The 16,950-nt window shown below is 37.8% G+C and overlaps 1 protein-coding gene and 2 long non-coding RNA genes across 3 annotated transcripts; 1 reads left to right on the top strand and 2 right to left on the bottom strand.

The window, feature by feature from the left end:
* Window positions 1–543: 543 nt before the first annotated feature.
* On the bottom strand, window positions 544–9,501 carry LOC116720807 (equilibrative nucleoside transporter 2-like). Its single transcript, XM_032564231.1, has 13 exons — window positions 9,338–9,501; window positions 8,070–8,145; window positions 7,895–7,976; window positions 7,652–7,800; window positions 7,401–7,540; window positions 7,016–7,150; window positions 4,785–4,882; window positions 4,233–4,308; window positions 4,029–4,126; window positions 3,744–3,852; window positions 3,339–3,424; window positions 2,232–2,428; window positions 544–1,223 (listed from the first exon to the last, which is right to left on the bottom strand). The coding sequence occupies exons 2-13, from the start codon at window positions 8,105–8,107 to the stop codon at window positions 1,112–1,114; spliced, it is 1,320 nt and encodes a 439-aa protein (XP_032420122.1). The 5' UTR covers window positions 8,108–8,145; window positions 9,338–9,501; the 3' UTR covers window positions 544–1,111.
* Window positions 9,502–12,987: 3,486 nt separating this feature from the next.
* On the bottom strand, window positions 12,988–14,470 carry LOC116720434 (uncharacterized). The gene is made up of 4 exons (XR_004339386.1): window positions 14,284–14,470; window positions 13,897–14,032; window positions 13,379–13,532; window positions 12,988–13,300 (listed from the first exon to the last, which is right to left on the bottom strand). It is a non-coding gene; the product is annotated as an uncharacterized LOC116720434 (long non-coding RNA).
* Window positions 14,471–15,062: 592 nt separating this feature from the next.
* On the top strand, window positions 15,063–15,937 carry LOC116720429 (uncharacterized). Its single transcript, XR_004339385.1, has 3 exons — window positions 15,063–15,262; window positions 15,585–15,762; window positions 15,839–15,937. It is a non-coding gene; the product is annotated as an uncharacterized LOC116720429 (long non-coding RNA).
* The last annotated feature ends 1,013 nt before the right edge of the window (window positions 15,938–16,950 follow it).

The following is a 16,950-nucleotide window of genomic DNA, read 5'->3' as shown; positions in this document are numbered from 1 at the left end:
TAAGAAAAAATTAACAATTTTTTTCTGTAAATATGTTCTACCCAAAATTCCTCTCTTAGCATTTTTAATTTTGTCTTGTTCAAATTATGTAAAAAAACCCAAAAAACTCTAAGCAGCTCTTTCGCTTTCTAGCCAATAATTATTCCGTTAATAAATAAATATATATATATATATTTCTTTTGTTTTTCTTATGTCTAAATATCAACATCAACAAGATGAAAACTACCTGAATATAATGAACAAATAAAGAATTAATTAACGATGGCAGTGACGCTGTAAAGGAACACCAGCCTTCTAAGAGGGACGAAAATCTCACCACTAGGTGGCGCCCTTACTCCACTCAGGCTCAAACCAAACAGTGCTCAGCACAATTTAGAAATGAAATGTTAATATTCAGAAACGAACATGAGCCTTTGTAAAACTACCATTTTATTATTTATACTTTAATTGAGGAAGTACAAAAAAAAAAACCCACAAAGAAAAGAACTCCATTCCAGGAGATTAAAAACAGACAATCATACAAAAACTACTTTGCCTCACACACAACTTTTTAAGCAACTTTAATGAAAAAGGATCAGTTTTACAAAACCGGTTTTATAAATATATAGAAAACAAGAATCTTACATTACAAAAAAGCCACAGAAAATATAAATAAGCAGCATACAAGATCAAACAATAAAGTCACTTCAGACAAAAATCCCTTTAAAAACCATAAAATGTCAATTTAGTGCATCAAAATATGTTTAAAAAAATATCTACAGATTAACAAAGACTGATTTATGTGGTTGTTTGTGTTACAGTTAGAAAGAAATTCTTATTAGCTGCATTGACCTTTCTTTACTTCTAAACACAAGCTTTAAACTTTTATGCATTCACCTCACAGGGGGCGATAGTGAGTGCTAATTTTAATTAATTTTTTGTGTTACTAATACAAGGCTTTAGTGCTCCAAATGTTTAAGTTGTTTTGAAAAAGTTAAAAATATCTTTAAAAATGGTAAAATAATTACAAACAGTATAAAAAAAGTGATAATGCTAAATGCAAACATGAGCAAAAAGAAATACAAGAGTCCTGATCTACGTGCTTTATGTTGGGTTTTTACGTGGACTTTGTCTAAACCAGATTTCCCAGTAGGAATGAGAAGGAGGCTCCCACAGCCAGACCCAGAACGAGGAAGAAGGTCATCAGAGAGCCGGCCGTCTCACAGTCTCTGCTCCTCACCAACCTGCAGAAAAGTAACTATTAGAGCCACCAAACCCAAAATGAAGCTGATTCCGCTTTAACCATCAGCTTGATCGCTTTGAATGTTGATTCTTTTCATGTTGGACAGCAGGTGGCGCTGGTAATTTAGCAAATTTAGTTCCAAACAAGCGAAACATGAAAATATTTTAAACAGTTTGGACTGATGAATGTTTCAACAGCTCTGTAGTTTGGATGGAAACTAAAATCAAATTTTTATTTTTGTGCTGAATGTTTGATCGATTACTGAAGACAGGGCCGGATTTACAAAGATGTGGGGCCCTGGGCTGGAGTGGAGCCAGTTTTGATGCCATATTTACTACATAAAAATTATTTTCACTGCTGAAAATTACAAATACATTTATACTCAGCATATTAGTTACAGGGTTTTCCCCCAGAAAACTTGCTAAGCTCGGTGCTCGGACAGACATTTATTCCAGCAGCCTGTCCTGTTTTTAAGTAAAAAAATTTTTTAAAGTTGACAGAAAATTTGTAAATATCACTTGATAGTTTTGCGTTACTGGAAGACTGGAAGATTAATACCTAAACACCAACTACAAAGTCTTAAAAAAAAGGCAATAATTTAAAAAAACAATTTTTTTAAACTAAACTAAATAAACAATGCTAAGCCTGGTAGCCCGCCAGGCTCATAATACACTGCAGGAAACTCAGAGTTATTTATTTATATTCAGTCATCTTGAATTATATCACTGCAAAGCACAAAATCATACCAAGTATTTTTGGTTTGGTTTCTAGTGCACTTGAAATAAGACATAATTAACTTACAAATAATTTTTCAATAAGACACATAAGCTCGTTTTTAGTCAGTTTATGAAAAAGTTCCAGTTTTATTGGGAGATTATTTCACTAAAAACATGGGGAAAATATCTTGCTGTAAAGAAATGAGGCTGTTTATTATTTCACTAACAGGTGAAACAGTAAACGAGCCTAAAATGTAGAGTCTAATGTTGCATGGTTCTGGTTTAGTACTTACTGTGGAGCGTAGGCCATGCAGAGGGTCGCCAGGTAGCCGTTAGAGAAGGAGAACAGAGCCATGATGACAACAAAGGCGCTGTCGTGTCTGAAGAGGACGGCGAGCTTCGAGTTGGGAATGTTGCACATCATGAGCAGAGGGATGAAGACGAGACGGGACAGAACAGCGACGGGAAACAGACGGCTCTGTTTGGACGGCTGCACAAACATCAGCAGAGGAAGTCAGAAATCATGTCGAAACTTTAAAGCTCTTCAGCCTTGAACAGGTTAGGATAGGTCTATGCTAACCTATCCTATACAAAACATGCTTACTACATTTTTTTGCACAAAATTATTTTTAGATAATGAGATTTTAGTTTGATCGGCTCTGCCTATTTGAGCTCTTTTCAGAATGAGCTCTTGTCTCTTTAAATGTCAATAAGTGGCTGCTGGCTGCGCCCCCAGCTAAACGTTTACACTCGCACATGAAAATGGCTGCAAACAGATGCGCAATTTTACAACCGTACATCTTTGAAAAGCAGCAGTAGAGCCTCCTGCACAAACAACAAGAATGTAGCACATAGTTTCTGGATAGTAAGTCAACAACAAAACAATAATCTTTTCTAGCAGACAAATGTCTGCAGCAGTAAAACCAGCTGGAACTCTGCTTGGGTTGCTAGGTAACAGGGCTGTGCTTCCCTAGGGTTGCTAGGTAACGGGCAGTGCCTGCTGATTTGTGACGTTACATACCAAAGGTTTTTGAAATTGCCCTTTTTCTAGACACCAAAAAACATCAACTTATTGCCAAAAAACAGGCTGAGTGTTGTTGTTTTTTAAGCGTATAAAAAGGTGCAAAATGTGAATTTCTCCTTTTAGTCAACTGGGAAGCTTATGCAAAAAAGCATTTTTTAAATTCAAAATACAAGTTAAGACTAAACCTTTCGTCTTGCTTTTTAATTTTATGATTTTACCTGGAAAGATAGATGATTTCAATTAATTTAATCAGAAATTTCACAAAAATCTTCTTAGAAAAGCTCAGTACAATGAAGAAAATCCAGTTTTCCTTTAAGTTGTTGATCGTTTAACTTTAGAAGTGAGGAATATTCTGGAAGCGTGTCTGCAGACTCACCCACTGAAAGAGAGACGGGGCGCTGCGGCCGGCCAAATCCATGATGTTAAAAACAAGAATGCAGCACACACAGGTAAACACTTTGTCTGAAGGACACAGAAAACAGACCAGGCTAAGTACGAATCAGCATTAAAACAAAACATAACATTTGTTTTATTGCTTAAAAATAGTAAATTAATTACATATTAAATGCACAAATAGAAAATGCAGAGATTATTCTACTTTAAATCATTAAAAACTGAAAATATTAAATAACTATTGGCTCCATTATGAGGCAAATGAACGACAAATATGATTTTCTTTTTCTCTCTGAAATATCTATTTTTATTTACAGGGTTTAAAAATAAATGAATGAGGCATGAAATAATGCGTTCCCTCCGGCGCTGCAGTTTGTCAGTGTCTCACCCCAGTCAGCGTTCTTCGTGTAGACCGTCTTCACTCGGACTGTGATGACAGGAAACACCGACAGCGTGACGGCGAACACAAACGTCACACACAGAGCCATCAGCCAGATCTGTCAGATGACAACAACAGACGACTTTAAGCTGAGAAAGAAGCTTTCTCAGCTTGTTTCTTTAGCTGGAAACAAATCCAGCTAAAGATTTGTTTCATCTTTAGCTGGACCTGACTTTATTTTTACAACTTTAACTATCTCTCATCACAGAGAAAGAAATGTGAGGATGAATTTACCTTTTTAAAGACAGCAAAGACAGAAGAGCGCTCTCTACTCTCCTCTGGGACTCCTCTCGCCTCCAGGTCTTTTACGTTGTCATTTGAGGCTATTTTGTCTTCAGAAATAAGAAGAAAAAAAAGGCAGGTAAGTCAAAGATTACCGAAATACTTAATTGCATTAAATCCGCTGATGTCATCTTAAGTTTACTACATAAAACCAACCTGTGTTGCTGAGGAGCTTATTAGATGTGTCCAGTTTGACAGCCTGATTTCTGTTCAGATAATAATGAGCAAATTCCTGCAAGGGAAGCCAACAACATCAGGAGGCTGTACAAATAGAAAATGACACAATTTCACACATATACAGCTCTGGATAAAATGAAGAGTCCGCTCCACTGAACTGCATTGAAAACCTCCTGGTTATTCCACCAAATATTGATTTCTGAACTCTTCCTGAGTTAAAACTTTGTTGCTTCTAAATGACTATCAACTTGTTTTCTTTGCATTATTTGAGGTCTGAAAGCGATGCATCTTTGTTGTTATTTTGACCATTTCTCAATTTAGCAAATAAATTCAAAGTTTTTTGCTTGGAATTTCAGAGACATGCTGTCAGTATTTCATAAAATAAAATAACAATGTTCATTTTACTCAAACATAAACCTATAAAAAGTAAAGCCAGAGAAACTGATCTCTAGTCTCTTATTTTTTAAAATGTTTTCCAGAACTACCAGGCTTCCTGATTAATTTTTCTTTTATTTTGGAGACTCAGCTCACCACGTGTGGCAGCAGCAGGTAGCAGAGTAGAGCCCCTAACGTGACCAAACATGGAGTGACAAAGTATCCCAATGCAGCTGACTTTGGGTCACTTTTACCTGCAGAGAAACAGATTTTCAGTTTATTGTAGGGTCAGTCTCTTATGACTGTCAGCACTACAGCTGCACTGCAAAAACACAAAATCACTTGAAATATGGAGGCTTGTTTTAAGTCAATAATTCCTTAATATTGATGAAAAAGTACTTGTTCCATTGGCAGATAAATTAACTTGCAACATGGGAAAAATGTCTTATAAATAATCTGCCAATGGAACTAGTACTTTTTCATTATTATTAGGGAATTGTTTACTCAAAACAATCCTCTACATCTTGCTAAAAAGTAAGTTAAGTTGTAAGTTAGTTTTGTTTTATTTCAAGTGTACTAAGATATTTGCACTAGAAACTAGACAAAAATTAAGGTTTTGTGTTTTTGCAGTGTGACACCTCAGTGTGATCTGGAATTAGCAAAATGATCCTTGATGAGTAGGCCTGTCACGATAACAAATTTTGCTGAACGATTAATTGTCTCAAAAATTATTGCGATAAACGATAATATTGTTTGAAGACCTTTTTACACTGAAAATGACGTAATAATGCATGCGATTTCCTGCCAAAGATAGATACACTTTATTTTCAAAAGAGCACTAAACACTGGAACTGATAAACAAAATAAACAAAAACAAAAATAAAATGCATTCTCAGTCTCCATTAACAAAAAATGTACTTGAAAAGAAACTGAACAACATAAAGCCAAAGTGGAAATAAATACTGCATTCAACCAAAAGAGTGCAGATTATGAAGTCTGTATATTATGTTGCCCTTCAGTAATAATTAGATTTAAATAGAGAAGATGGGCACATCGACTACCTGATGCAATAGTTCACACTACATGATTTTTGCTGCTATTTTTCCCCTTACAACAATCTTAAAACGTTGGTCTTTCTAAGATTGTGTGGTGTGTTACGGTAGATCATCGTTGCCGCTCCGATCCAAATCAGGGTTTTTCCCCGACTGGGATCGTTAACGCAGCCTGTTGAATGTGACAGGCAGCCAATCAGAAAGCTCGGATTGCTTTGTGAGGGGAAATTACAGAGGGGAATCCCAAACAGCTGAAACGGCGCAACCCGAAGTCCAGCGGACATTGGAGATGATATGTGGAAACAACATTAATGTTTATTCAACATGCAAAGAATATAGAAATGACAAGAGGAGGAGTTGGAGCGAAATTGCTACCGCAGTTGATAAACCCGGTAACTTTTCAGCTGTTCTTCGTTAACGTGACGTAAATAGGTTATAATGATTTTCATTCAGTCAGGACTTTACGCTGACACTAGCCACATGCATTGCAGGTAGACTGTAGTAAAGCATTGATTAATTCCTGGTTTTAAAATTAGTTAACTGGACTTGTAGCCATTATTTTGTGCCCATTGTTGGACACCACACGGCCGGACCGACCCCGGTCCTGAACCGTTATACCTAGGATTTCTGTCGGCTAATGTGTGGCCTGTCAGGTTTTGAAAATGGGCCGACAATCGGCCAACAGCTCTAAAATCGTGTCGTGTGCGCTGGGCTTTACACTAAGGAAATGAGGAAGGGAGGGTCAGTGGAGAGCACCGGAGTTGAGCCTTTTTTCATTCAGTGCCATTAACAGAAAGAGAAAAAGGCTGGAAGAGACGATAATGCCGATAATTAAAATGACGTCGATAGTTTTAATTTATCCTACGATTAATTGATTTATCGTTTATCGCGACAGGCCTAATGATGAGCATGATAAATAGTTATGCACTCTTATAACACCAATAAATATAACTAGAAATGCATGGAGAAATCAGACAACTTTCACTTAAGAAGCGATTAATTTGTCAGGAACTGAACGCAGCATACCAATCTTGCTCTGGGAAATAGTAGTTTATCTACTGCACTTTCCTTTTCTTCTTGAAGTATCAACAAACGGATTTAGTGAGTGTATGCAGGTGTTGTGGTGGTGCAGGGGTGAAGCACAACCCACATAAGGAGGCCTTAGTCCTCGACGCGGACGTCGCAGGTTCGATTCCCAGCCTGGCAACCTTTGCCGCATGTCTTCCCCCTTCTCTCATTACCCACTTTCCTGTCAATTCACTATCAAATAAAGGCCCCTAGCCAATAAAACCTTTAAAAAAAAAATAATAATGCAGGTGTCCTTAAGGTTCTTACTCATGATGGAGCACAGCATGGCGACGCCTGCGAAGATCCCAGCCAGACCCTGACCGCTCATGAACACGGTGCTGTAACGAGGGGGAAACAGGCCGACCATCCCGAAGAGGCTGCCCTGCAGCACTGCACTGAACACTGCACACACACACATTAACACACACAGGTTAAAACAATCAGCTCAGATTGATCACATCAGGCGTTATGAAACGACGGGAGAATCAAAGCGCTCCTTAAAATATTGCACAGCCAGGCAGACATTTTATGTGATAAATATCTGCTTGACAATCCAACGTTTCCTCGAGAATGAAATCGAGTTTACGGACTGCATCAAAAAGATCTACATTCTGAAACCAGAGGATTTCAGAAATAATGTCCAGGAACGTACCGTTGAAGAACCAAATGGTTGCCATAGTGACCGAAAAGAAGTTGTCGGGCTGCATGTCGACCTGGACCAGGGCGGCAGTGAGGGCGAAGAGGAGGAAGATGACGACTAGGCTGAAGGCCACGCGGAGACGCTCCTTCACCCTGCAGACGCCAGAGGAAGATTTTCTTAAAATAATGCCAGATTACGAAAACACTAAACGAAAAATGAGACGAATAATAAATTATCCAAATTTTAGCTGCAGCTGCACTCACCACTGGTAGAGCAACGAGTTGAGCAGAGTGAAGAGGAGCAGAGGAAGCTGGGAGAGCAAAACCATCCAGCTGTCGTAGTTGTACTTTCTCTGCACCGGGCCTGACGTACCGTTAGAGGAGACGCTCTCATTCAGCCGCATGTTAAAGTACTTGAAGACAGAAAAACATAAAAGAATCATTTAAATGCATTTTCAAAGACAGCGGAAAATGAAAGAATTTTTACATGTATATATATATAAAAACCTGTGAGGCGGTGATGAAGAAGTTCCAGGGCAGCAAAGTTTCCAGACCGAGAATAAAGATGATGATGGCAACAATCTGACCACTGAGTATAAAAAAAAAACATCTCTAAGTGTTTTACACAAAAAACACTTTTTTGTTTTATTTATCTACAAATGCAACAAGATGCCAAACTCACCGATCAGAAGGTGAACTCTGTTTCTTTTCATTCCACATTTTGCTGCTTCTGTCGCTCCTCTGCAAACGGGCAAGTCCTAAATAAGATATTAACGTGCATTTAGAGGACATTTGCTCATTATAAATCTTCTACTCATAAAAACAATCGTTGCCAGTTGACAGTATGAAGTTGCCCCAAAATCAACTATATTTAATTTACAATATGTTGCAAATCAATAAGGAAAGTATTAACAATCAGTATTTTACACCTGATCAGTTCAACAACTGAAAATTACATTTTTCTTTCTTCTGTTCATTAAAAGAATCAAAACTAAAGCCTCTCAGTTTTCTTGTATGCATGTGTTTTTTTTAGTTTATAATATGGACCAAAGGAAATGAAAGCGTCCGTTAACATTTTCTCTCTTTTTTTGTTGAAGTCAAAACTTCTATCAACCTGCAGCACTTTTTTCCTTCCTTAGTAGTAAAAGTTTGTTATATTTAATATCTGAAAACTAAAAAAACGGCACACTAATTTGATTTTACAAAAGAGAATGCTGTCCTTAATCATGCAAATGTTCTAAATAACATAAGGAAGGCATTTTTTCATGAGATTTTGTCATAAATCATTAGTTCTGTCATATTTTTTAAATGTATCTTACAGAAATTGTTTCTGTATAGCTGAAATGGATTTAATATATTGTATGCATGGATGTGTTGTTGAAAAATGTGACGGCAATAATAAACACGATGTAATTATTCAGGTTTTCTACCGCTGTTTCCATTCAGAGCTCAGTAAAGTCCATCGATTTCACGAGGATTATTTGCTTTTAATGAATTCACATTTTCTCTACAAAATATAATAATAGCGCACTTTCAGTTCAATTTGCCGCCATAAAATAAGGAAGCACCGACTCATCTCTATATGGGGCTAAATTATCTAAGTGACATTAATTCCTATCAGAAAGTAGTAAAAACTCCCTGACTGAAATAAAGTACGTTTTCTGATAACCAGACACGTGTATTTTCTTTTAACAACAAAGTAAATAATTAGTAAATATAGTCTTAAAGTATAATCCAACTTAGACTGTAAGCCTCTTTACACATGCAAATAGTTTTATTGTAATTAAACTGAGTATTTTACTTTTAGATAACACTTTACTTAACTTTATGTAAAATTTGTGTTTCAATTGTGGCGCTAAAAAGACTCCACCTTTTGGGTGACCATTTCTAATACCTGAAAGAAAATCATTTTAACAGACAACAGCACAGATAAATACAGAGAAATCTCACCTGATGTGACCTTTCGGACGTCTAGGACAACTAACCCGGGCTCAGTGAGTGAGAAGAGGGGGTGAATGAATGAGAAGAGGGAATTTGTGGCGGGTTTTATTTTTTATTTTTAAAAAACCCGCCACAAATTTAAGCACACCTCGCAGCAAACAGAAAGCGGAGGGGAAGGACCAATGACAGCCTGCTGCAGCGACGTGCTTCTCCAGATTTGTGCAAGTACTAGTGATGTGTCGGTCGCGAACGATCCGGCTCTAAGAGCCGGCTCTTTGAAGTGAACGATTGGAACCGGCTCCACAATGGGAGCCGTTTTAGGATTATATTTGGGAGCCGGGTTTTTTTCTACAGTATATCGCTGTCTCTCCGCCTCCCTGTCGTTGTGCTTGTGCTCTGCAAGTACCAGAGCCGATAGTTTTTCCCCACATCGTTTTTTTTTTGTCCTGCGGTGCCTCGCCGTCTCTCCGCCCTCTTCTCTACGGTGGCCGACAGGTGCAAATGCGCAGCAAAAGAGAAACATGCAAACAAAAAAAAAACACGCGCACAAATTAAATGCGGCAAGCAAAAAGCGAATAAAATGCAGCAAACAAAAAGAGAGACGCAAACAAAAAAGAAGACACCCCCGAATGAAATGCAGCAAACAAAAAGTGTTGAAAACGGAAGTGCTCCAGACCACTAGGGGGAGTCAAAGAAAATAGTATTCATTTCTATGGGACCAGATGCAAGATTCAGAGAGATACCTTTACTTTCTTTCAAATTTCTTTCTCTGAATCTTGCATCTGGTCCCATAGAAATGAATACTATTTTCTTTGACTCCCCCTAGTGGTCTGGAGCATTTCCGTTTTCAACACTTTTTGTTTGCTGCATTTCATTCGGGGGTGTCTTCTTTTTTGTTTGCGTCTCACTTTTTGTTTGCTGCATTTCATTCGGGGGTGTCTTCTTTTTTGTTTGCGTCTCTCTTTTTGTTTGCTGCATTTTATTCGCTTTTTGCTTGCCGCATTTAATTTGTGCGCGTGTTTTTTTTTTTGTTTGCATGTTTATCTTTTGCTGCGCATTTGCACCTGTCGGCCACCGTACTTCTCCCTCTCCTTGCGCGTTTTGCTCTTCTGCCAGTGCTAGAGCGGAGAGTTTTTTTCCCTTGGTCGGTCCACTGCCCTCATGTCAAGCGTGTGCTCCACACATCTGACCAATCACACACAGTTTCAATTAATAATGTGGCGGGAAAACACTGAAAAAAAAGTTTATCTCCACTTTTTTTGTGGAAACGGCAGGCAATTGGCCAAGCTGTATAGCGTTCGTCGGCAGGTGTTTATGCACAGACACTCACTCAGCGGTCAAGAAGCACGACAGAAATAAGGGGAGTCAGTGTGAGAACTGAATAGGTGAAAATAAATGAGTGACAGAAAACGGAGCAAGATTTGGACTCATTTTAATGCTACATCAAGCTCCAGGGCAGAGTGCAGACTGTGCAAAGTCAGCATTTCCTATCGTGCAGGCTCGACAAACAACCTGCACAGGCACATGCGGACATCACACGCATCGGTATTGCTATAGCATTGTTATGCGGCATTTTTACTCATCATAAGTGCTTAACAGTGTCAATAATGAAACAAAATATTATAAAATTAGGTTTAAGCTATTAATTAATTAATAATGTCAAAAATATATATGGGGAGCCGTTTGGGAGCCGAAAGAGCCGGCTCTCCACAGTAAGAAGAGCCATTAGAGCCGCATCTCGAAAAGGAGCCGAAAATCCCATCACTAGCAAGTACACCTCGCTGCAGCAAACAGAAAGGGGCGGGGACGGACAACTGTCAGTCTCATACCTTATATGGAAATGGGACTATTTCATTCCGGAAATGAAGGGGGCGCTAGTGACACTATTTCCTGTACCGATCGTGTTATAATAATTATACTAATAATAACGTATTTTATGTGACATCGCCTTTTAAAACACCCAAGAACACTTTCAACATTAAAAATACAAATTAAATAGTAAAGAAATGGCTACAAAACGTGATATGTCATGTGGTATGTCTGTCACGTGGTAAGTCACTTTTTTTTATTTTCAAATCTTTATTAAATCTTTATTTAAAATTATATTAGTAACAAACAATCTAGAATAAGCAACAATAAGGAAACATTATGGAGATGTATTTATCTATCCTTACACCCAATCTATCTCAAACAAAAGTAATAAAACATGAATCAAATCAATATTTTGGAGACAAATGTACATTACATTAAGAGCATATTTATCCATCCATTAATTATCATGATTGATCCCTATAGTTGGGTCATGAGGGCTGCTGACCCTGGACAGATCGCCAGTCCGTCGCAGATTAAGAAAAGAGATATAAACAAATAAAGTTCAAATAATATATTTTGATGTTGTGAATGGTATTCTTAAAATAAATAAGTTAAAATCTAAAATATAATAGCCTCTGGCTTATTAAGTAAGAACTAGATGGAAAAGAGGTTTGGTCGGTAAAACATTTAGTCAACAATTTTGGCCAACTTAGTATGTCCATTCACAGAGCACTTTTGTTGTTTATTTGCCAAATATTTTTCTTATTATTCACATTGTGAATATAATTTACAAACAAACCAAAGGACTTCTGAACTTCTAACAAGTGCCATTCTGAAAACTAGAATATTTTGGTTGCAGGTGACCTGGCTCAGCTATTATCATTGTTTACCATAATGTCTCATTGGAAACTTTTGCTATAAGGACTCCAGTTCAACCAGTAAACTGATTGGTGTCCCACTATTCCATTTAGAAATTCCATATCAATTCTATCAATTGCAATCGATTCATAAAATAAAGACCTTAAATATCCAATTGTTGCAAAACCCAAAGGGATTCATTTAAAACTTTAAATGCAGCTTCAACCTGGAAAGACTCACACAGAAAGTAGGTTTTAGAAAGTTTATTTGACAAGAAATAATCTTTGGGGCTCGGACCCCGGCAGTAGACACTGCGCTGGTAACTGCCAGAGAAAATGATCTTTTTTCTATATGAAAACCTTTTTGAATAAAGTCACTGGTTACATAAATTAAACCAATGTGTAATTTCTAACTATAACTGTCTTCATCTCAGCTGCTCAGCCAATCACCTGATCATGTGTCTCCATCCCAGCCTAACGGCGCCGGGCTCATCTCTCTTCATAAAGTCCGGCTCAGCATACCTTTAATCTTATGTTTGTATTATGACTTTGTAACTGAACAATATGTTTCTGTATGTGCTTACTTTATTACAAAAAACCCCAACAGTTGATTCTGACTGTTAAAACATAAACAACTTAGCTGTATGTCAGGTTTGTAAAGAAAATTTGTATTGATTGCAGTCATTGTTCAAAAAGTATAGGAAACATTGTATTTACACATATAAAATATTGCAAGTTATTAGCTTTGCTTGCATTTAAAATTTTTTAAAACAAGGTTATCCTATTGTTAAACAACGCTGTTACAATATATTTACAACTACTTTATTGGTTCTACTCTCTCCAACAAATTACAGCCACAAAGTAACTTTGTGTGGAAACGGCACCATTTCTATGAAAACTAAATAATGCAAATCAACTGAGCTACAACAAAAGGAACATTCAAAAATGTAAATGATATTGAACGAACACATTATTAAAAAGGATGACTGCACAAGTCAAAAGGCAAATATTCTTTAGCAGAAATGATTTAAAATGGCATGTCACAAAAAAAACGAACAATGTGTGACAACTGAAATGTGTGAAAGACCTCAGTCTTTAACTAATGTTCTCCTTGCATTCAGTATTGACAGCCAGTGCAGTGTCCACTGCACTGGCTGTAACCAGGGTACTCTCCTCGTCTTCCATCGCCGGTGAAGCCCACAGTCTTTATATTACCGGTGGCAGGAAAAACACGTTACAACCGCAAAAGGAATCCGGTTTTCTGCCTTGAATGTTTTTGAAAATTTGCCCCAGTTGATCTCACCTGTTAATGAAAAATCGATTTCATGTAGTTGAAATCTAATTTCACATGTTTTAGATGAAAAAAGTCAAAGGTCCTAACCATCCAGCCAAGCAAAGTGAGTCTTCTTCCTGAAAACTGGGTCAGACACAACGGCTTCAAAGCACTTGCAGGTCAATGCCAAGGTGAGGTAAGCTGAGTCTCCCTGTGCTGGTATCACCTCCTGGAGAACAGCTTCAAGAACATTCAGAGGCATCTGAAAAAAACAAAAAACCAAACAAAATAAAAAATCACATTGCACATTATGATCAGTAAAACAGTAGTTAATAATAGCCATTTCACCAAATACTTTGTTACTCTTACTTGTGTAGTTTATTGCAGTTACTTACTAAAAATATATTGAAGTAGTGCTACTCGTCATTAGAGTATCACATCTGGGTACTACACCCAACTATAATGGCTGCTGTTAGTTTATAAAATATATTAGACTTTCCAGAAATTTAACATTGGTGTACAAAACATATTTAAAAAGATTAACCTTTAAAAATAAAAGAAAAACACTAGAAAACTGGTAAGTATGTAAAAAATATTTTATATTTTTCAAGTGTAGTTATACATACCGTTATGTTGAACCATAGCAGTTTGTGCTAAATGGTTCTGTAGCTTGTATTAGCAAAGGGGACAGAAATATTTATCTTTCATGCAATACGGAAGAATCTTCTCTCCGTTCCGAATGTTGCAAATAGATACGTCGATCTGAATAATTAAGATAAAAAATAAAGTTTGAGAATAAAATACATTTCTCAATTATACATGTTATCTACTTTTCTATTTTTATCTAATGGTGCCCTGCGGGATAATAATTAGCTATGCTACATGCTAAAATTAGCCTTCCCCTGTATGAATTACGAATTTCACTAGTTTACAGCAGTTAATTGTATTTTCAACCTAATCTAGAAAAGCGTATTGATTTACTATGTGAAAAAATTTTAAGAAGGTAAAAATACCTTTTGTTGACTTTGTGAGTTTTGCATTGATCCGTGATCGTGTGCCGAACACCAGTGGAAGAACCTCTCAAACTTCTTTCTTTCTTCTTCCTTTCCTCTTAACCCCGCGTCTTAAGGTATTTATACTAGTGATTATGAAAATAGCGCCCCCTTCATTTCCGGAATGCAATCGTCCCATTTCCAAATAAGGTATGGGACTGACGGAAAGGTCCGTCCCCGCCCCTTTCTGTTTGCTGCAGCGAGGTCCTTCTCGATTTGTACATAAGTGGTGCGTAAGTGGTGCGTACATATATATATATATATATATATATATATATAAAAAAATTCCCTTCTCACCCACCGCGGGTGGTTCTTATCCTCTGAGCTCGGGTCCTCTACCAGAGGCCTGGGAGCTTGAGGGTTCTGCGCAGTATCTTGGCTGTGCCAAGGACTGCACATTTCTGGACTGAGATGTCTGATGTTGTTCCTGGGATCTGTTGTAGCCATTGGTCCAGTTTGGGGGTGACTGCCCCGAGGGCCCCGATGACCACAGGCACCACTGTGGTCTTCACCTTCCAGGCCCTCTCCAGTTCCTCCCTGAGGCCCTGGTATTTCTCTAGTTTCTCGTGCTCCTTTTTCCTGATGTTGCAGTCGCTTGGTATTGCTACATCTATCACAACGGCTTTCCTCTGTTGTTTATCCACTACGACAATGTCTATATATATATATATATATATATATATATATATATATATATATATATATATATATATATATATATATATATATATATATATGTCATGTTCCGGGGTCTTTTAGCTCCTTTGTGGAGTTTTTGTGCATGCACTCGTTTTTCTCCACCACTAGATGGCGCCTTTACCATTCCGTCGGAGGGCGTGGATGACGTCATCCCACACCTGACGTGAGTTTGGCTCATCAGCGAGATGTTCAAGAGGAGCTGACTGCCAGTCCTTCGGCGCCTGAGTGTTAGCCAGTCACGGTACCTCTGAGCCCCTAGAACAGGGGTGGGCACTCCTGGTCCTCGAGGGCCGGTGTCCTGCAACTTTTAGATGCATCTCTACTTCAACACACTTGAGTCAAATAATGAGGTCGTTAGCAGGACTCTGGAGAACTTGACTGCACTTAGGAGGTGATTCAGCTGTTGGATTCAGGTGTGTTGGACCAGGGAGACATCTAAGAGTTGCAGGACACCGGCCCTCGAGGACCAGGATTGCCCACCCCTGCCCTAGAAGCTTGCTTCTGGTTTGCCTTGTTGATCTGCTCCTAGTGAAAGTTTTCTTTGTTGCTTCTCCTGCCTCCAGGTGTTTCCTCCTGGCTCCTCTACATCCGCTGATCCTGAGCCTACCTGTCCGCCCTCCGACGTACTCCCTTTGCCTCCTGGATCCCCGCTGTCGGACAAGACGACCACCTGGAACCTCTGAGAACTAAAACCCCGGACGCTGCAGTTACCCTCTCACTTCTCTAACCTGCCGATCACAAGTAAGATCTGCCCCTTCACTCTTAACATTGTCATTTCCTACAAACCTGAACTCATCACCTCCCTCTGCCTCTCTAGTGAACTGTTTGATTCCCTGAACCAGCCTCTCTCCCTGGACCCGACCCGAGCCAACTATTCCTGCCAGCAGTGTTTTCAATAAATTTATCTTTTATTTCACATTGCTCTCCTGTGTGGTGTTCTGCATGTGGGCTTGAAAAACGCACCCATCATGACAATATATATATACCACTTGCTCCAAGTGTACATAACAAAAGAAATGTAACTGCACCAAAAAACATTTCAATATTTTTTGGTGCAGTATATGAAATATTTTTATTTGATTATTTAATTGATTTGGTTGATGTCCCAAATATATTCCCATATATATATATATGCATGCTGCATGGCCTTTTGGGGGGGATGTAAAAAATTTTATGAATATCTAAGAACTTTTTTTTTTAACATTAATTTCTAATTTTAGGTTTTGAAATAAGTAAAAATTTAAGCCTTGAAAAAAGACACTTGGCTGTTGGATAAAATTATACAAAACAAGCTGAAGTGGGTAGAGTAATTTAATTTGCACATAACTTAATATTTTTGCTTGTCTAATGACATCATTTTTCAGTAACAAACCAAATTTTTTCATCAATTAGTACTGAAGTAGCCTTTTTACCAAATGCATTTTTACTTTTATGTAATTTCTTGACTGGCTATATTTTACTTTTACTTTAATAGAAATACGTTGAAGTAGTTTGAGTACAATTTTTGGTTTCTCCACCCACTTCTGTCAGGAACATTTAGGCAACAAATGCAGTAGAAGAACAGAACCCTCCTCAGGAGTACAGACTATGACTCATACGACTGAAGTCTGTACAGGTTTGTCCTGCTCTAAATACCTGTGTGTTGCCCCAAGGCGTGTTTTCATCGTTATTATTGTTCTTTTTCTTCCAAGTTCTCTGTAAGGCCTGGTGAAATGTACAAATAGTCTGAGGAGAAAAAAGTTCATGGCAATTAAACTATTGCCTAAAGTAGTCTTGAAGTGAATAAAAATTCTGAAAGTTCTTCCCATGGCAATTAAATAAAATCTTAAAAAATTCTTAAACTAGGTATTAGGTAAGATGATTCATATATTTTTACTCCAAAATAAAGACATTCAGGCCAAGTCGATTGTCAATTTTTGAATTGGTTTT

This window comes from Xiphophorus hellerii, chromosome 5, assembly GCF_003331165.1.
Source record: "Xiphophorus hellerii strain 12219 chromosome 5, Xiphophorus_hellerii-4.1, whole genome shotgun sequence".
In the NCBI taxonomy this organism is placed as follows: Eukaryota; Metazoa; Chordata; class Actinopteri; order Cyprinodontiformes; family Poeciliidae; genus Xiphophorus; species Xiphophorus hellerii.
The sequence above is the reverse complement of the archived record's forward strand: the minus strand, read 5'-3'. Positions and strand labels throughout refer to the sequence as shown.